The 20,907-nt window shown below is 43.6% G+C and overlaps 1 protein-coding gene across 4 annotated transcripts; it reads right to left on the reverse strand.

Annotated features, from left to right (window-relative positions):
- Positions 1 to 7,767: 7,767 nt before the first annotated feature.
- Positions 7,768 to 20,907, reverse strand: KBTBD8 (kelch repeat and BTB domain containing 8). Of its 4 annotated transcripts, none has more exons than XM_029049814.2 (4): positions 19,403 to 20,907; positions 18,193 to 18,403; positions 13,828 to 14,942; positions 7,768 to 11,234 (listed from the first exon to the last, which is right to left on the reverse strand). In XM_029049814.2, the coding sequence occupies exons 1-4, from the start codon at positions 19,716 to 19,718 to the stop codon at positions 10,771 to 10,773; spliced, it is 2,106 nt and encodes a 701-aa protein (XP_028905647.1). In that variant the 5' UTR covers positions 19,719 to 20,907; the 3' UTR covers positions 7,768 to 10,770. The 4 variants fall into 4 exon arrangements, with proteins under 4 accessions (XP_028905647.1, XP_028905648.1, XP_001510783.2 ...); XM_029049815.2 differs by having other exon boundaries at positions 19,428 to 19,487; XM_001510733.5 differs by lacking the exon at positions 19,403 to 20,907 and adding an exon at positions 19,206 to 19,325.

A 20,907-nucleotide genomic window follows, 5' to 3' on the forward strand; every position in this document is an offset into this window, starting at 1 on the left:
TTCTATTGCACTCCCAAGCACTCAATAAATACTTTTGATTTATGGACTGGGGCTTTGAGGGAACAGGGGATGAGGTGGGGGGAAGTGACAGAGAAAAAAACAGGAAGAGGAGGGAAAAGGGAAGGGAAGGAGTAAGGAAAGAGGAGGGAAAGTGGTGGAAGTAAAAGGTACTCACTGGCCCTCCTCCTCATCACCAACTTTCCCCTTCTCCCTACAACTGCCACTTCTCTGATCCTCAGTGGATATAGGGGCTAGGTACAAGAGGTTTCATTTGCCCCTGCCCCAAAGTCCATGAGGCGCTATCTGCTCTCCTCTCCACCTGATCTATGCAGGAAGCCTTGGGGAGCCTTTGGAGATCAGAGAGGGGTTAGGCTTACAAAATCACTGCAGAAGCCATGAAGCCACCTAGCTGCTACACTGCTTTCAAGCTGGGGTCTGTTGGCCATGGTTTTTCCTGTTGCTACAGTGGAAGTAACCCAACTTACAGCAATAGAGCTGGACTGTTCGTATGGCTACAGTAGCTGGATGGCATGCCATCCACGTCGATGGATGGATGGCATCCACTTTATGTATTCTTCTTCTTACACTTTCAGTGATTAAATGGACTTTGGATGGCACATGGATGGCACATGGATGGCACATGGATGGCAGGTCCTAAAGTGGCATGATACTTGGGCAGCCCTTGGAGGAGGGTGCCACAACCACAGCAGCCTCAGAGCTGTAATCTCCATTCCATTCCCGGATCCATTCGATTGCCTGGGCAGATGGAGTTGGGGTGTGGCTGCTCCTCACAAGGTTTAAGAAGCCAGTGAGGAGGAGCCTCTTGTGTCCATCCCTGATATCTGGCACAGACCAGAATGACCATAGTGGCATCCTATTCCTCCTCCTCCTCCTCCCCTTCCTCTTGTTGACAGGGACTAGAGGTGGAGCCGGAGGGTGCCACCTTGATTCCATTCCTGGTCTCTGTCCATCTCAAAGTGGTAAAGAGGGCTAGTTCCAGCTGCCCACACCCTGCCCTAAAAGCTGTGGGGGGAATAGCTTCTCCCACTCAGTACCAAATCTCTGGGGATAATCCCTCTATTTGCCTCCATGGAGTTGGCACCTATGGCTGAGGGGACAGGGATCACTTTAACTCTGGACTTCGGTCTGTCTTACAGAAAGTTGCATGCATCATCTAATTAAAAAGATGATCAGATCACAAGTCACTTCCTCAGAAATCTCCACTGGGTACCCGGGGCTTCTCAAATAGAACAAAAACAAGACTATTGACTACACAGCTTTCCCCAAGCTGGCTCCTTCTTTCCTATCTGCCCTCTTCTCCCACTATAAGGCCTCTTTGCTCCTTCCAAGTTTACCGCCTAAATATTCCTTGCTTTGGACTTTCCTGCCTGCAACCTACTACTCATATTTGAGTTGCTGGCTGAAACAGCTTCTCTCTTTTCCTTCATCAGAACACATCCCTCCCTTACCTCAAAGCCACACCTAAAAGTCACCTAATATATATTCTCTGATTAATTCATGCATTCAGTTGTATTTATTGAGTGCTTACTGTGTGCAGAGCACTGTATTAAGCACTTGGGAGAGTACGATGCAACAATAAACAGACCCATTCCCTGCCCACCACGAGCTTACAGTCTAGAGGGTCTGGGAAGACCTCTTGGAGAAGATGTGCCTTCAATAAGGTTTTGAAGGTGGGGAGAGTAATTGTCTGTCAAATTTGGGGGGGGGGCGTTCCAGGCCAAAGGATGGATGTGGGCTAGGGGTCGGCAGTGAGTTAGGCGAGATAGAGGCACATCGAGATGGTTATTCATTCATTCATTCATTCATTCATTCATTCAATAGTATTTATTGAGCGCTTACTATGTGCAGAGCACTGTACGAAGTGCTTGGAATGAACAAGTCGGCAACAGATAGAGACAGTCCCTGCCGTTTGACGGGCTTACAGTCTAATCAGGGGAGACGGACACACAAGAACAATGGCAATAAATAGAGTCAAGGGGAAGAACATCTCGTAAAAACAATGGCAACTAAATAGAATCAAGGCGATGTACATTTCATTAACAAAATAAATAGAGTAATGAAAATATATACAGTTGAGCAGACGAGTACAGTGCTGAGGGGATGGGAAGGGAGGGGGGAGGAGCAGAGGGAAATGGGGGGAAAAGAGGGTTAAGCTGCGGAGAGGTGAAGGGGGGATGGTAGAGGGAGTAGAGGGAGAAGAGGAGCTCAGTCTGGGAAGGCCTCTTGGAGGAGTGAGTTTTAAGTAGGGTTTTGAAGAGGGGAAGAGAATCAGTTTGGCAGAGATGAGGAGGGAGGGCGTTCCAGGACCGCGGGAGGACGTGGCCCAGGGGTCAACGGCGGGATAGGCGAGACCGAGGGATGGTGAGGAGGTGGGCGGCAGAGGAGCGGAGCGTGTGGGGTGGGTGGTAGAAAGAGAGAAGGGAGGAGAGATAGGAAGGGGCAAGGTGATGTAGAGCCTTGAAGCCTAGAGTGAGGAGTTTTTGTTTGGAGTGGAGGTTGATAGGCAACCACTGAAGTTGTTTAAGAAGGGGAGTGACATGCCCAGATCGTTTCTGCAGGAAGATGAGCCGGGCAGCGGAGTGAAGAATAGACTGGAGCGGGGTGAGATAGGAGGAAGGGAGATTGGAGAGAAGGCTGACACAGTAGTCTAGCCGGGATATAACGAGAGCCCGTAGCAGTAAGGTAGCCGTTTGGGTGCAGAGGAAAGGGCGGATCTTGGCGATATTGTAAAGGTGAAACCGGCAGGTCTTGGTAACGGATAGGATGTGTGGGGTGAACGAGAGAGACGAGTCAAGGATGACACCGAGATTGCGGGCCCGAGAGACGGGAAGGATGGTCGTGCCATCCACGGTGATAGGGAAGTCTGGGAGAGGACCGGGTTTGGGAGGGAAGATGAGGAGCTCAGTCTTGCTCATGTTGAGTTTTAGGTGGCGGGCCGACATCCAGGTGGAGACAGCCTGGAGGCAGGAGGAGATGCAAGCCTGAAGGGAGGGGGAGAGGACAGGGGCGGAGATGTAGATCTGCGTGTCATCTGCGTAGAGATGGTAGTCAAAGCCGTGAGAGCAAATGAGTTCACCAAGGGAGTGAGTGTAAATGGAGAACAGAAGAGGGCCAAGAACTAACCCTTGAGGAACTCCAACAGTTAAAGGATGGGAGGGGGAGGAGGCGCCTGCGAAGGAGACTGAGAATGACCGGCCAGAGAGGTAAGAGGAGAACCAGGAGAGGACGGAGTCCGTGAAGCCAAGGTGAGATAAGGTATGGAGGAGGAGGGGATGATCGACAGTGTCAAAGGCAGCAGAGAGGTCAAGGAGGATTAGAATGGAGTAGGAGCCATTGGATTTGGCAAGAAGGAGGTCATGGGTGACCTTAGAGAGAGCAGTCTCAGTAGAGTGGAGGGGACGGAAGCCAGATTGGAGGGGGTCCAGGAGAGAATGGGAGTTAAGGAATTCTAAGCAGCGATTGTAGACGACTCGTTCTAGGATTTTGGAAAGGAAGGGTAGTAGGGAGATAGGGCGATAACTGGAGGGGGAAGTGGGGTCAAGAGCGGGTTTTTTTAGGATGGGGGAGACGTGGGCATGTTTGAAGGCAGAGGGGAAGGAGCCATTGGAGATTGAGTGGTTAAAAATAGAAGTTAAGGAAGGGAGGAGGGCAGGGGCGATGGTTTTAATAAGGTGAGAGGGAATGGGGTCCGAGGCGCAGGTGGAGGGGGTGGCACTTGCGAGGAGGGAGGAGATCTCCTCTGAGGATACTGCAGGGAAGGATGGGAAAGTAGGGGAGAGAGTTGGTGGGGGGGAGGGGAGAGGTGGAGGGGTGACTTTGGGGAGCTCAGACCTGATTGTGTTGATTTTCGTGAGGAAATAGATGGCCAGATCATTGGGGGTGAGAGATGGGGGAGGGGGAGGAACAGGGGGCCTAAGGAGAGAGTTAAAGGTCCGGAACAATTGGCGGGGGTGACGGGCATGGGTGTTGATGAGGGAGGAGAAGAAGTTTTGCCTGGCGGAGGAGAGGGCAGAGTTAAGGCAGGAAAGGATAAATTTGAAGTGTGTGAGGTCGGCTTGGTGCTTGGACTTTCGCCAGCAGCGCTCAGCAGCTCGAGCATAGGAGCGTAGGAGGCGGACAGAGGAGGCGATCCAGGGCTGTGGGTTAGTGGAGCGAGAGCGGCGGAGGGAAAGGGGGGCGAGAGTTGAGATGAGTAGAGAGGGTGAAGTTGAGAGCAGAGACCTGATCATCGAGAGTGGGAAGTGAGGACAGGGCGGCAAGGTGAGGAGAGATGCTTTTGGAAAGACGGGTGGGATCAAGAGAGCGGAGGTCTCTGTGGGGCAGTAGCGAAGATTTGCAGGGGGAGGGAGTGTGAGAGATGAGGCAGGTGAGAAGGTTATGGTCAGAGAGAGGGATTTCAGAGTCGGTGAGGGAGGAGATAGTGCAGCGGTAGGAGATGACGAGATCCAAGGTGTGACCGAGTCAGTGAGTGGGCGCGGTATGGTGGACGAGGAGGTCGGCAGAGTCGAGGAGGGATAGCAGGCGGGTGGCAGAGGAGTCATCAGGTACATCCATATGGATGTTGAAGTCTAAGAGGATCAGAGTGGGCAGAGAGGAGAGAAGGAAGGTGAGAAAGGGGTCAAGGTGGTTGAAGAAGTCGGAGGTGGGACCAGGAGGGTGGTAGATGACAGCGACAAGTATCTGGAGGGGGTGGTAGAGGCAAATGATATGGGCTTCGAAGAAGGGGAAGGAGAGGGAGGGGGGAGGAGGGATAGTGCAGAAGCGGCAATGGGGTGAGAGGAGGAAGCCAACGCCTCCTCCCTTACCGGTGAGTCTGGGGGAGTGGGAGAAGGAGAGGCCTCCGCTGGAGAGAGCAGCGGCGGAGACCGTGTCTTCGGGAGTGAACCACGTTTCTGAAAGGGTGAGGAGGAGAGAGCGGGAGAGGAAAAGGTCATGGACGAAAGGTAGCTTACCTGTAATAGAGCGGGGGTTCCAGAGGCCACACTTGAAAGTAGCTGTGGGTGCAAGGGGGGAAGGGGGGAAAGGGCGGGGGGAGGGGAGGGTTTGGATGGGAAGGAGGTGGCGGGGCCCTGGACGGGGAGAGGGGGATGAGGGGTAGCGGTGGGACAGGAGGACTGGGATGGGGCATGGGTGGGGAAGAGAGAAGGGGAGAGGGGGTGAGGAGGGTGTTTGGTGGGGGGGAGAGTAGGGGGAGGGGGAAGAGGGGTAGCGCTGGTAAAGTGGGGTTCTAGGGCAGGGGAGGGGAGGGGGGGAGGAGGCAGAGGAGAGAGCGGGAAAGAGCTGAGCGAGAGAGGTGAAGGGGAAGGGGAGGATAGGAAGGGGCGGGAGGGAGGAGGGGGGGAGGAGGAACATGGTGAGGCCAGAGAGGTGAGTGGCAGCACTGACAACGATAAACAGTAACAAACGAAATCGGTAATATAGCAACATGATACAGTATGATACAATACAGTAGAGGAGCGAGGAGTGCGGGCTGGGTTGAAGAAGGAGAGTAGTGAGGTGAAGCAGGAGGGGGCAAGGTGGAGGAGTGCTTTAAAGCCAATGGTAAGGACTTTTTGTTTGATGCAGAGGTGGATGGGCAACCACTAGGGTTTTTTTTTGAGGCGTGGGGTGACATGTCCTTAACGTTTTTGTAGAAAAATGATCCGGGCAGCAGAGTAAAGTATGGACTGGAGTGGGGAGAGACAGGAAGCTGGGAGAACATCAAGGAAGCTAATGCAGTAATCCAGGCAGGAAATAATAATGTTAATAATGTTGGTATTTGTTAAGTGCTTACTATGTGCAGAGCACTGTTCTAAGTGCTGGGATAGATACAGGGTAATCAGGTTGTCCCAGGTGAGGCTCACAGTTAATCCCCATTTTACAGATGAGGTAACTGAGGCCAGAAAAGTTAAGTGACTTGCCCACAGTCACACAGCTAAGTGGCAGAGCCGGGAGTCAAACCCATGACCTCTGACTCCGAAGCCCAGGTTCTTCCCACTGAACCATGCTGCTTCTCAGGAAAGGATGAGTGATTGTATTAATGTGGTAGCAGTTTGGATGGAGAGGAAAGGGTGGATTTTAGCAATGTTGTGAAGGTGGGACCGACAGGATTTAGTGATCTCCAACCTTCCTGGTCATCCCACCCCATCAACAACCTTAGAATTCATCTGTTCATTTTTTTTGTTTATGTATTTACTTGGGTATGTTATTCAAATCTAATTTTCACTCTTAAGGGATATTTGTCAGTGTATAGCTACTGTCTTGCCACTAGATTGTAAACCCTCAGAGGTTAAGGATTGTCTTTTATTTCTTCTATTACGTTCCATAAGAGCCTAGTACTGTGCTCTACTCCCAGTAGATGCCCGATAAATATTAACAATGATGTTCTAAGAATTTAAAATAAAAAAGTCTAAGACAATCTAGTTATAATTTGGGAAGAGGGTTTGCTAAACATCATTACAGTTATGAGCTTAATCACAGTGCTTCTTTGTGTTGAATATCCCTTATAATACAGCAAAGAGTTGCAGAAGAAAGGAGATGTTTTTAAAAGCAGCAATTTGAAGATGTATGTTTTGAGTCATTCAACTGACCATAAGTAGTAGGGTAAATTAATGAGATCACTTATGGTAGCTGGTTCTGTGATAGGTCATAAACTGCCTGTAAGCTCCCTCTACACTGTAATGATAATAATATTTGTTAAGCGCTTACTATATGCCAAGCACTGTTCTAAACCCTGGGGTAGATACAAGGTAATCAGGTTGTCCCATGTGGGACTCACAGTGGCAGAGCTGGGATTAGACCCCCCCATAGTCTCTGATTCCCAAGCCTGTGTTCCTGCCACTAAGCCACGCTGCTTCTCTAAGCTTGTTGGGGGCAGGGAATCTGTTTATAGTGTTTTGTTGTACTATCCCCAGCACTTACTACAGTGCTCTGCCTGCGCTAAGCACTCAAATGGAATTGATTTAAATTTTTCATACTAGATGGTTAAAGGCTTTGAGGAAAGAATATGAAAACCCAAAGGAGATTGATTGAATGGCCAAATACCACTGCTCTTCCTCAGCCTTAATGCAGATGGAAATAGATCAGGGCTTCTGCAGCTGGAGGGATCATTATTATTATTGAAAACCAGAAATCACTCTTCTAGAAACACTGCCTAATGAAGGCTATGCCTACGGCCACATATTCTCCACTAACTTTCTGTCTCAAGGCACAGGTAACTCTTGGAACTTGGTTGTCAAAAATGTGAAGTTGAGAAATCCAATGCAGAGACTTTATTTTTCAGGTCTTTAGATTGCATTTTTATGTGCAGCATGTTGCAATACATAATTACAGTATTTACCATTATGTTGTTCTGTTAAAGCAGGTAGGGAAATAGTTTTGGATTTCCCACTTGACTGCCTACCATTTCCTTCTGCCCTCCCTCTCTTTGTCTCTCATTTTCCATTAACTCTTTCCCCCTTCCTTGGTGCTGAAAGGAGTGTTTCAGGAGTGAGGTGCAATTATAGACATGACAGGATCCCTTTTCTACTGTAAGCTCCTTGTGTGGAGGGAACATGTCTACCCACTCTGTTACATTGTACTTTCCAAGCACACACTTAGCATGGTGCTCTGCACTCAGTAAATACCACTGAATGATCGATGACATGGATTTTAATTCTGATTGAATAGTTTTACGTGTATTAGTCACATTTCGGCACTAAACACTATTGGCAAAGTATTTGCTGATGAAAACTTTTAGTTGTAAACAATACCAAAATAGAGGCCACATTTCAACAAGAATAGGTTTTATTATAAGAAATGTATGACATCACATGGTAATGCAAAATTGTGCAAGTATGGCAAATGCTTTTAAAATCCACACGTTTGCCCCCATAGGACTACAGTACTTCTTACTACATACCTGAGCACTGAACATTGTATGCCATTTTTAATCTGCTTGAGGCTAAAATTTTAAGTCTCAGCCTTGTTGGTCTGATATACCACTGAAATAAGTTTGAGTGACTCAATGGCAACTTTAGAGAACAGATACAGTAAGGATGGAAAAATAAAAGTTACAATTTCAGTTTCTTATAAGGTAATTTTCAGTAAGTCTAATTCTCCTCATGGGAAGAACAAACAAGGAAAGGTCATACAAACTCTTGAGGGGGAGTGTTAATTAAAATGAACAGGCTAAGTTAAGTTGAGAAGAGAAAATACCACACTTGTGGTTGTTAGTCCTGTTTTTTCATCCTATAGTACCTTGGAGCATTTCATCAATTTTCTCTTCTACTAAACAAATATGCTTCAAGAATAAAAAAAAGCAAACTACAAAGCAAAACTTTTACCAACAATCTTTTTCTAGGGCTCCTTTTTGAAGCATTTAAAAGTGTCAAAATATCCCAGCTATATTATTCCTTAGATTATTATTTGTATATGATTCAACATATTTCATATCCATGGCAAGTTTCAGGCTTTAGCTTTTTGAACACACTACTGTCTTGGATCATACCCTCTGTTTGAATGGTCAAAGATACAAAAATTTGTACTTTAGTGCAGATTGACAAAACAATTCTACTGTAGAATTAAATCATAATCTTCTATACTTCTAAAACATCTGGCAAGTCAATTGCTAACAACATTTTATACCATGTTTTCAAGTAAAATGCTGAAATTTTATTCTAAATAAATACAGAAGATTGTCAAAAAGCAGCAAGAAATCGTGTAAATATCCAACCAAGCATTTGAAACAAATTACAATAACACTTTTGCAAAATAGACTTTACACACAAACGCAACACTGTAAGGAAGGGTGCTTCAGAAAGCTTGCAGCTAGTCCTACATCCATATGAATATATGGCCAAGGAAAACTTGGAAAAGAAAAATACATGAAAAATTATATTGGCTAACATGTACTTTCAGAAAAAGGTTTGATTAGCAAAAGCATTTTGACCAATGCAAAGATACCCCACACCCAGTTTTCTGAAACCACATTTTAAAATGAAACTCCAAATGCTATCCACTTTAAAATTCTGCTTCAGATAGTTTCCAAACGACCACATCTCCAAAAAGCAGTATGGAAAGTTTCTGTAAAATGAGGTATGTGATGCAAAGAGGCAGTGTATTTTTTTTCCTTTTTTTTCACAGTATCATGTTACAATTTGTGCAAAATTTAATATACAACCCAGAGCATTTTGCTTTCAATAAAGAGGGAAGAGAATCAGTTGTTTTGTAAGACTGGATTTTGTAACACACTTAAATGCTCTTTACAGGCAATAGAAACATTACTGATAAAAATATTTTGATTGATAGATGATCATCTATGTGATCATGATATTCACTTTTCTTACTTTAATGTGCTTAGAAGAGTGTTAAAAAATCCATCGGCCAAATGACTCCTGATTGATTCTTTATGTCTAAACCTAAAAAGTATTTCTGTGAATAGACTCGTTATAGCTAATGGCCCTAAGGTTTTCCTCTAACATATTTCCCCTTTTCAATCAGCTTGATGAACAGATTAACCTTAGAATCAAATGAATTAACAAATTAAGATGATAAATGCACAGAAATAATTAAAAGTAAAAATTTACTAGGATCCATCTAAAAATCATTACATCAGAGAATCGGGTGAATTCTCATGATTTGCAAAGTGGATCAAAAAGAAGTTTAGTTGGGCAGAAATTCACATTTTTCTTCTGTGCAGAATAGTGATAAGCCCATTAAGGGGTTTTGAGTCGAAGGGATGAGAAGAGTCTAGGAAAAAAGATGACAATCTACTGAGGAAAGGCCAAAGTGCTAGTCCACACTAAATGGTTAGAAGACCAACCACATGCGTAAGAGTAGAAAGCTCTCAATAGTCAATATATTTATTTAAAATGGCCATTTTTGCTATTATTTTAAATGCAGAACTCACTGGAATCCCAGAGATTTCCCGTGAGTGGATCCTGAAAAAAGTACTTCAAACTAGCAGGCTACCTTTAAATGTGAACGTGGAGTTAGCCGATTTAAGGCTATTCTGGACCCCCAAGTATTACAGTGTACTTTTGGAAAAAAATAAAGTGTACTAGCACCAATCAAGCTTTGGATTTAAGCCCTTCATGGGCTTTTTTTTTTAAAAAAAAAGAGAGACAAGAAAGATAGCAAGTTTCTATCATTAGGTCAACTTAAAGTCCACAGATAGGCAAATGTAAAAGGTAATCAACAAAGCTCTTCTTTAGTTTGATGTTTATCCCCAACCTTCTGGAATGGATGAAAATACATGACAAACATCTTAGTACACTTCAAAACAGCATACACAAAAAGGTATAAATATTAAGAATCAGAACCTACTGTAGTGTTCTTCTATATTGGTTAGGTCACAGCTAAAGTAAAAACCTAGTGATATTGCCTCAAATTTTACCCGTAATAAAAAGAAAAAAGTCACTTCGAACTAGTTTGGATGTTCATACCCAGTAATGCTAGATTTTCTTTTGTTGTAGTGCATAGTTGTCTTGGTTCTTCTAAAGTCTTAGTTGTTTTAATCACAGAAATCTTCTAGAATGACATGAATTTAATATCAGAAAAATGCTGATAATTGCACTTTGTAACCTTCCCCTCTCAGAACGGAAAGCATCACAAATACAAAATTAAATCAGTAATCCCTCCCCCCACACTGCAACCTTTAAGAGCACCCATCCCCATGTACAAGACTGTCTTTCAACTTATATTATATACTGACAGATTTTCTTTGTTTTATCCTAAGACATGTCTCCTCAAATATCAGATAGCACAGAAATACCTAAGGCGTGTCACCAATTAGAGAACTTTCTGGAGACACTGTGGATACAATTTAGCAACAGCACATTCAAAATGCCGGCCAAGATCCCAGAGCCGATCTGGAGTTTCATATACTTTGTTCCACTCATCTGCAATCTCATCATACTGGTAAAGCGAATTCTTTCTGCTGGTTCTGAAGATATGTTCTTCAACGGTCACTTGAGTAGCTCTAACAAATAAATGGAGTTTATTATCGAGGAGTACAAGTTTAATGTATGGGCTTATGGACTGATCACATGGAAAATCTTTCTTGCGGGTCCATTTATTTAGCTCAATATCATAGGCCTCTACGGTAAACACACGCTGATGATTTCCACAGGTTCCAGCTATGTAGTAGATGGAATTATTGTACACAGCTGCTAAGCCCTGGATTCTAGGCACCGTCATAGGGGTTAAAAACCCCCAGTAGTTCTTTTGAGGATCAAAGAAGAGGAAAAATTCTCCTAAAACATAAAAAGACATAAAACAGAATAAATACCTTTCCAAGTGTGAACAGCAATACCTATCATTTTTGACAGTTGGTGTGGAATGTCTGTGGCAGAGAGTCAATTTGGTGGCAGCCTAACAAAATCCACATTGATTATATTAGTCTAAGAGGTTATGTTCCAGAAAGTGTCTTTGAGCGTGCAAGTACACGGACAGCAGCACTGTTTGGGTCTGGAAAGTACAAGGAAAGTGAGCCAAAGTTTAACTCACCATTGAGTACAATCCCATAATTTATGATCAGGATGGTCAGAACACATTGTTCTGACTGTGAAATTACAATCCAGGGGAGCACCACCATTCATTTAACTCTGCTCACGCAGACAGACACGGCCATTGCCAGCAAATGTGGCTATCTCTTACTTTAGCCTTCCGTAATCATTATGCAACGTGTGATTCTTCTGCACACAATACAGTACCTCTTCAAATATCAAAGATAATTATGAAACTTACCAAGTTTTTCCTAAAGGATAGAAAGACTATATATGGCAACCTCATCTGGGTGACTAAAAATAAAATCTTCTGCAAGGAGACATTTGCATCCTCAAAATGACTCCACGCTGTCCTCCATCTTCCCTAATTACAGGTGCATTACCCACTTACCTAATGACTCTTTAGTTATTTAATTTGGGAAGTAATTTGTTATACCCAACATAAAAGCATTCAACAATTTGCTAAAATACTCTGAACAACAAAAAAACACCCCACATTATCTCACATTCGCATACATCAGACTTCCTTTAAATCTGAAAGAACACAAATTTCATCTAAAATGTTAGAATTGATTTCTAAGCTATAACTCATCGGTTGAGAAATATGTACCTAATTACACGATCCAGTTTAATTGCTTATCATAATATCTTTTCTTTAATACTTGCCATTAAACTAGGTTGTGGTTGTTTGTTTTTTAATCAGTTTAGTTGGGCATAACTCTATTCTTTTATGCTCCAGAGGGAGTGCCAAGTTAAAAGGTTGGCACACCAAAGTCCCTTAAAGTTACACACACCAAATGAATGAAAGTTATTCTAATGACATAAATAAGGGACTGAGAAACAGAGTTATTGCCACGGTAAAGAAAGATCATATGCTCCTTTTAAAACTGGTTTGAAGAGAATCTTGACCTCAAACTATTCTATGGAGGAAAAAACAAGTGTGTGGAGTCAAAAGGCAACTTTAACCTCTTTAGGGGACCTGTTGCTTTATATTCAAATTTACAAAAGAGTTGGGCAAGGGAGGATGCCCCATTTTCAAGAAAAAAAACCTAAAGATATCAAAAGGCAGATTCCCCAGATTATTTCCTTCTTTAAATTAACCCTCAACCTTTTAACTTGGCACAAAGTCCCTACACTTGCCAAATCTGCTCCTACACTTAACAGGATATCTATCTTTACAATCGAATTGATGACAATAATGGTGTTATTTGTTAAGCGCTTATTGTGTGTCAGCCACTGTACTAAGCGCTGGGGTAGACAGACTAATCAGGCTGGACAGAATCTCCGTCCTACATGGGGCTCACAATCTTAATGCTCATTTTACAGATGAGGTAACTGAGGCCCAGAGAAGTGAAGTGACTTGCTCAAGGTCACATGGCAGCCAAGTGGCGGAGCCAAGAGCAGAACCCAGGTCTTTCTGACTACCCAGGCCTGTGCTCTATCCACCACGCCACGCTGCTCCTCTAATTTAAAAACAGACAGCATAATTCCAAGTGCATTTTATATTCATATGTATAGTCATTCCATTTTTCCTACTCTCCCACTGCAGGAATATCTCTAAATGGATGGCAACAAATAAAAAATATTCCCAGATAGTTTCCAAAATAGATGAAGAAAACCAGTATGATAAAATGTGATTAACTCTCCAGAGAATGACTAAAGCTACAGTTCTCGCTGCAACAAATAGTTATTAAGTTTCCTTAACCTTTGGAAATCATGCTTGAAGACCAAAGAATTCAATTTCTTATCATCAGGTAACTGCAACTAAAGTTAATTTTTTTCCTGCATTTCTTCTCAGTCCTAGGCCAGTAAAATATGTAAGCACAAAGAAATCCAAAGAAGTCAGTGTTCTCAAAAGGTTAAAGAAAAAAAAAGGAATTTAAGCTGTCAAAATCTTAGCTTTTCACAGCCATCTTTGAGAGGTCATATATTGTGGGACGGAGGAAAAGCTCTGCTTGTTTACTTAATGTCTTTAAAAGTGTACCACTAAATTTAAGAAGCTGTTCGGTGAAACTTTCTTGCTCAAAGCTATCATCTTTTGAGTGTACATGTCCTAAAAAGTATCCAAAATTAAAGCCAAATAAGAATACAAAGGACTGAAAGGCATATAATTTCTGGTAACTGTTGCTGAAGGTGCCTGTCCCCCTTTCACTACTCAAGTTAAAAAAAAAAAACACCAAAAAAAAACCCCAACTTTCCCTCATGGAACCCTTGATCTATAAGAAAAGTGACACTCCATAGTTCATCCATGCAACTCAAGCATTTGGCTCGCCAGAGACCCATCCACAATCTACATTTGCAAACCGGCACAATCAAAACACACTCACTCAAAAGCACCTACCCTGTAAAACATAGATGTTCTCTTTATACTCCACAGCATTATGAAACTCCATTGCTACAGGCATCGGGCTGACGGCGGTCCAACAGTTATCTCTGCTATCATAACACTCCACAGATTTTAGTGGGTTCCTCCCATCTCCTTCATAAACCCGGCCACCTATTGCATAGAGTTTACCACAGCAATGCACCAGTTTGCAGCCTATTCTGGCTCGCAACAGGGGGGCCTTGGGTAGCCATCTATTGCCAGAATGATCATACATCCAGAAGTCACTCTCTGCCCTGTGGTCTATGGAGACTTCACTGCTGCTTGGCCTGTAACCCCCTGCAATGTAAATGTCATTATCGGGTGACACGAGAATTCCAACTTCCCTCAAGTCATTTGGTGGTTTGCATAGTTTAAAAACTCTCCCTCTGACTGCATCTAGACAAGGCACTGTTTGCTTCTTTCCTGAGTGTTTGTGGGCAGCATCAAAGCATATGATCATTTCAGAAGCAGTCATTCCAAGCCTTTGTGTATAGCCATTGGCACTACACTGTCCTTTTGGTTCCCAGCTTTTGGCCAGAACCTGTGCAAACATGGGAGGGATTTTCTCTATAAAGGTCTCTTCCAACAGAGGCATGCGGATGCATTTGGCAAATATTTCTGCAAGGTGCACTTCTCTTCTATTTTGCTCATGTTCAAACCACCTGATAATGCTGTCATAAACATGCTCTTCTTTGTCAACATTTAAGTCATCACTGTCTAGTATACTGATAAGTTGGTCTTTTCTCAAGTGAAGAAACTCCTGTTCTTTGGTGACACACACAAACTTTTTACGAATGTAGTCTTGTGATCTCTCTTTGAGTTCCTGATGGCCATAATGATCAGCAAAAATGAAAACTCCAATAGAGTTTTGTGGGTCCAAGTGACTGATCATATATTTAGCACACTGATCCTGAATAGAGGGGATCTGGAAAATATTAGCTGCGGTGAAAAGAGCTTGGACATTGGCCTCTGTCAGCATAACTCTGGAGGTATACGCGTAGTTCAACACTAAATTCATTGACTCTGCTTCAACACCAACTATTCGTACTTGTTTCTGTGTGCTCTCCGTAAGGCCGCTAGTGAACATAGATCTGGAAAAAAAAACAGTTAATTTCCACCTCCCTACTTATCAACAGTTTCATTCATATTTAACAACATTAACGTGCAGTGTTAATAACAGTATGCTTGTGAAATTGTTTCATGCTTTTGTGAAATTCAAACTATAGAATTCCTAAACTTTGAGAGTAGTGCTTGATAAATTGAAAATACCTGCCCAACTTCTAAGTACTCTGCCTTTCATTTCTCTCCAATCTGCCAAACATACCAAAACTCATTTCCTTTTGAGAAAGTTCTGAGACACTAGAAAGAATTAGTGGCATTTACATTTAATTTTAGGAAGTAAGTGCAGTCTAACAGATTATTTTACATGGTTAATCCATCAGGTTATGAGTTGTAACTCCCTGCCTTAATATCAAATTGCAAAGGAAAAAAAAAAGTTTACCACAGAGGAACATGACCTTTGGCAAAGAAATTAAAAAGTCTAGCTATAATGCAGTAGGTGCCCGTCAACAAATATTCTAATTTTGCCTCACTTCTACCAATGTAGATTTCTTTATTCAACAAGAATAGATATTAATAAATGTCATCTCAGTCATATTTAAATTCTGAAATCTTATTTTTCATACCTTCCTTGTGGTATTGAGACAATCATATTTTCTTACTTTTCTGCAGGTGAAAACTATAATCACCACTTAACCTTATAATGGAGTTCACTCAACCCTGCATCTTTCCTAGTAATGTAAATATTATGTGATTATCTGAGTCTTTGGAATGATGTTAGTTTTCTAACTCCCAAAGTCTGATACACTTTTCAAAAAGATTAGAAGACTGACATAATGTTCATGGTCATAATTTTGGCAGTTAAGGGTTTGCTATTCTAACTACGAATTGCCTACAGAGAGAATTCATTCTGAGTTTTTTTTCTATGTATACTCTTGAAATTGAGAAAAAAAAATTAAACATTTCATTTAGTGCCAGCATCATAAGCTCTATCTATATATTCCAGCTCCTACACAAAGTACTTGCGTATTCTGTGAAATATTTAATTTTATATTGTAATAAGTTCTTTTCATCAAGTAAATATCAACTGTACAAATTAATTCTTTCAACTTGTTCTTGCAGATTCTAATACATTTTGAGCCTAAATTTAAAAGGATTTCCCTAATTCCGTAATACACACACAGGCTTAGTCATTACTAGAAACTGTGTGCTCATGTGAATTCAAACAGCTTTTGAGCAAATTCTCAATTCTAGTGCATATTAAGTCCTAAACTCTAGAATGCTACCAGTAAAGAAGAAAAACACTTAAACAGGAGAAATCATTAAGTTCCAGAGGACCGCAAAAATTGCATACTCTGCATCCCTTAATAGTATTTTAAGGGAAGGGTCACATAAGAGATTAAGGAGCCTGACCATTTGGCATTTCTCACCTGCTTTAATGATAATGCCGTTTATCAAATCCATATTAACCTATTGATACAAACTACTATACCCACTCTAACATGTTAGAGACCAAGCATATAACTTCTAGTTCTGAAGAGCCAATGCAGCTATAAAAGAGCAGAGTGAGTTATAATCTGCTTCATCGGTCATCTTTCTCATTCTTGTTGCAAGATGGGGGAAAAAATGCAGTTTAAATGGTCAGCCCCATTGGGAACAAAGTGCTGGCAATAAGAATTTTCACTTGTATACCAAATTTAACACCTCCAATGAAGAATATATATGGCTTCTCCTACATTCTCTCTCTTCAATATTTATTTTCTCATCTATAATTGCATTCTCATGTCTTTCTTTGCTAGTTATATCCCACACTTAGATATGTTTCAGCTTTCTACCTTCTTGGGAATGCTGAGAAAAAATAGAATTCCTTTGTTTTTCAAAGTTTTTTTTTTTTGCCCCCTTACTTAGATATGTGGCCAGTTGATTTCTAATCATTTCACTAAAACACTTAAAATTTTCACCTACTTGGGTGACTATATTTTTGTGCTTAAGGCTGACATATGGTAAGAATCTTGAAAAACAAACATGTGGAACAACTATTAATTTAGACACTAGAAACAAATGGCAGTGGCACACAGGGACAACCTGAATAAATGAAATCCACTGATGAGCTAGCTTCTCATTTTAACCAATTGTTTCAAACTTTTGCCACACCCCAAAATAGCTGTTTTACAAGAACTGATTCAGATAAGATAATTGACAAGTTTTTCCCCCTCTTTACTCTTTCCTGCCCACCCTCTGGTGGAAGGGCTCACTGAACAAAATGGCCAAAAGGCAATCAGTAAAAAGGAAACATCAGCCCCTCGGAGAACCGACTGCATAGCCTTTCAACTTTGTACATTTGGTTTCTACTGTGATTTTTCAACTGAATTCAGCCTAATTCCTTGTGGACAAGTCGCTACATCTTCCTTCAACTTGACATTATTCTAGCGGCCAGAATGGGAAACAGTCAATCGTATTTATTGAACGTATACTGTGCTCAGAGCACTGTAATAAGCACTTGGGAGAGTACAATGTAACAGGGTTGGTAGACAGGTTCCCTGTCCACAACACTAAGAGGAACTATGTAAAATCTGCCCCCAGAATACTGGACTCTACAAACCAACGAGACACCTGCAATGTGTGGTGAGTAAATTCATACTGCTGGCATTCAGCCATTACCTTTTCAAATTTCAGCACTTTAAGAGCTAAATGACATTAATTTAGAGTTGTGCAGGACCACATCAATGCTAACTAGAAAGGAGAGGGACCGAAAACTAAACCACTAAGCCAGCCTTGGAGATAACTCCTTGACCACTGGTTTGTGGTAGGTAGAAAAGAATGCAGATTTCATTCATTTTTTTTTAAATCAATGCACAAAGATATTCACTGCCATTTTGATGGAGGAGCCCATCTTCCCTGACATGAGGCAACAGAAGCTTTAAAAAACAGTTTAACTGCTAAGTCTCTGAACTTGAACACGGAATATCGCAACCTGCTTTAAAGTCCATAATCATTACAAATACCAAAGGAATGCGCAAAGAAGATCGAATTTTTTCAAGAAATCATCTTTGCCTTTTTTCATGCAGCCATTCCTAAGAAAAAGCCACGGGCTGTTATTTCAAAGAGGCCGGAGGCATTTTGGAAGGCTGGTTGCCAGATTGGTAAAACAGTGAGTCAAACTCTATTAAATCGAGTTTTGAGATTCATAATTATCTTCACAATTCACAGTATCGAATCACCCGCTGGCAGATACTAAGAATGGAGATGTGTGAAGAGTCATAGCTAGTTCTACCCTCATACCTGAAATAAGGACTGATTGCAGCAAGCACATTTCTATGACAAGAAAATGTTTTCCCATGATCCACTTCTACTACGATATCTGTCAATTGTCCTTCATCATACTGTACTTTAAGTTGTTGAAGAATACTGCAAGCATGGAAGGGATCCATTGTACCGCAGATCACGTTTGAGGAAGGAATCCCATTCAGTGTTTGTGAAAATTGAGATAAGTCTAAAAGAGAAAAATCGCATTGTACAACACTACCATTTGACAATAGCCTCCCCTGAGAAACCCCGGCAACTGACGCACGTTGGTGCCAAATGGAAGTTTCGAGGAGAGATTACAGTTTACTGGGAGTGAGAGTTCCTTTTGAATGTCTCCAAACCGTTCGGTGAAAAGACGATTCGGATACTAAAAAACAGCAGGCGCTTTTCAGTAGGAGACTACCCCTGCTACTACGAAATTCCAGTTTTCATTGCAGCATAAGCAGCCCAGACACATCCCCCACCTTAGCACCACCAGCAGCAGCAGCAGCGGCCGAGCTGATTTTACGAACGTGAACTACACGTCCATGATTGTACGGACGGAAACTCTCTTCGCTGCGACGAGGACCACCATCGCAACTGACGGGGGGCGGGGAGGGAGAAACCCCTAAGGACGCCCCCAGGGAGCCCCCCTCCAACCGGCCCGGCCGGGAGACGCGACCCCTCGCGCAATCAGCTCCCGAGACTCAGCCTCTTCCCTCCTCCATTCTGATTTCCTTCCCCCTCAACCCCCACTCCCCCCAACTTAGGGGTCGCGGCCGCGCCCTCCCGCCCCTCTGTCACCCCCAGACCCTTCGCGGGGATCCCGATCGTCTCCCCCCACCTCCGAGCCGCACCCCCACCGTCCACCTCACTCAGCCCGGTCTCCACGCGGCCCTTCCTCGTACCACCCCGTCGCCCACAGCCACCTCCACGTCGTCTCTCCTCGAATCCACCCCACCGCCGCCCCTCACCGCCACCTTCCGTTACTGCGGTCCCCCAGTACCCACCACCCGACGCAGCCATTTCTCGACGACTCCCCGGCTCCGAGTTGTTTAAAGAGGAAATGTCATTTCGCTTCCCCTTTCCCCAGGTTCCGGCTCGTCCAGCTTTGCAGCCAATCGGCTCCCTCCCGGGCGTTGCCGTCGCCCCCACCCCTGCCTCCGAATTCCGCGGCCCCGATTGGCCCGTCCGGCGCTGCGCCTACCGGGAAATGTAGTTCGGCGACCTACCGCCCCCAGGGTGTGGGCCGCGTCGAGGGCTCGACTCAATCCCGAGGCGCGGAAGATGATTGGCTGATGGGATGATTGGCTGGTGAGGGAGGGCAAGCCGGGGCGGGCGGGCGTGGCAGCTAGGCGTTGCAGTTCCCTGCTTGTGGCAGGGCTGGCGCTGTGCAGCTCAAGGAGCCTCACCCAGCTGTGCTGGCTTGGGAGGAAAGCGGCTCTGTTGCTTGAGCACGTCCTCCCTTGCTGCGGGGCGAGGAGAGGGACTGGGTTTCGACTCAACCGGGTTACTCTATCCATCAGATCTGGACCGAGGTCTGAGCTTTAAAGAGGAGGCTTGGGAGAGAGGGAGGATGAACGGCGTCCCAAAGTGAAGATATTGAGGGTCCTTTCAGGTGGCAGAATCGATCAGTTGTATTTGTCGAGGGTTTTACTGGTTGCAGAGCACTGTACTAAGCGCTTGGGATATAGCTGCCCGCGCGTTCCCAAGGAGTTTAGAACCTGGAGGAGAGATCATTCCTGTGTGCAGGACACCGTGCTAAGCGCTTGGGAGAGTACAATACAACATAAGCAGGCACATTCCCTAGAAAGTCCCTTGACAGAGGAAGATATCTGAGCATTTGAATAGAAACTCTCAAAACAAGCCATCTTAATTGGATCACTGCACTGAAATAGCTCCATGTTTGTTGTGTATGGTTTTTTCCCCCCAACAATAGCTGGCTCTAGTTAACTCAAAACTATTTTTTTTCCAGAAACTTTCTCACCCTTGCCTCAATCCCTAATTATCTTCATTAGTAAAAGAATACTTTCCACAACGTAAGCATAAATGGAAGGCAATTAAGGGGTTGAGCTGCTTTGGTGATGGGGGGCGAGAGCGTGCTCTTACTGCACTCAAACCCAAATCATCCCAAGATCCAAACCTATGCTGTTTTCTCCAAATGCAAGCTGTGTAAATAGCATAAACATCACAAATGTTCATAAATACCAACAAGCAGTACTAGGGAAGGAGCAGCCTGTGTGCAGGTTTTGTGTCTGAATTCAGAGAGACGTGACTGAACATTTCTCCACGAATATGCATGTGTTGTCATCTACCACTGACTCATTTGGGCTGCATTTGGTTCCTTTTCCAGGTTCAGCTGTTCCACACTGAAGCCAATTGTTTAGAAATGTTTTGAAAATGGGCAGGGTAGGAGAGCCTGGTGTGGAGAAGGTAAATTAGAGGCTTATCTCTTCAGCTCTGTTGTGGGGGGCTAGAGGCTGGTCCTCACCCTGGAACTGAAATGAGGAGGTGTAGACTAGACAGGCAGTGCCACACATTGGGGGAAGGATTTGCCACTATCATTCAGCCCAAGCTGGTCTTCAGGTTCTTGTAGAACAGAAAGCTACATTTGTATCTGACTTATTACAGCGATAAGCGCTTATCACCTGTCAAGCACTGGGATAGATATAATCAGGTCAGGCATAGTTCTTGTCCCACATGGGGCTCACC

Source organism: Ornithorhynchus anatinus, chromosome X1 (genome assembly GCF_004115215.2).
Source record: "Ornithorhynchus anatinus isolate Pmale09 chromosome X1, mOrnAna1.pri.v4, whole genome shotgun sequence".
Lineage (NCBI taxonomy): Eukaryota > Metazoa > Chordata > Mammalia > Monotremata > Ornithorhynchidae > Ornithorhynchus > Ornithorhynchus anatinus.

What these genes read in the sequence shown, in the direction of transcription:
- KBTBD8 (XM_029049814.2), bottom strand. Translation starts at nt 19,718, where the DNA reads ATGGATAGAGTAACCCGGTTGAGTCGAAACCCAGTCCCTCTCCTCGCC. An exon ending in TCGCCGAACTACATTTCCCG is followed by an intron (nt 18,404 to 19,402) that starts GTAGGCGCAGCG and finishes TTTCTCTTTTAG; the next exon opens with ACTTATCTCAATTTTCACAA. An exon ending in GAACATCTATGTTTTACAGG is followed by an intron (nt 11,235 to 13,827) that starts GTAGGTGCTTTT and finishes TTTATGTTTTAG; the next exon opens with GAGAATTTTTCCTCTTCTTT.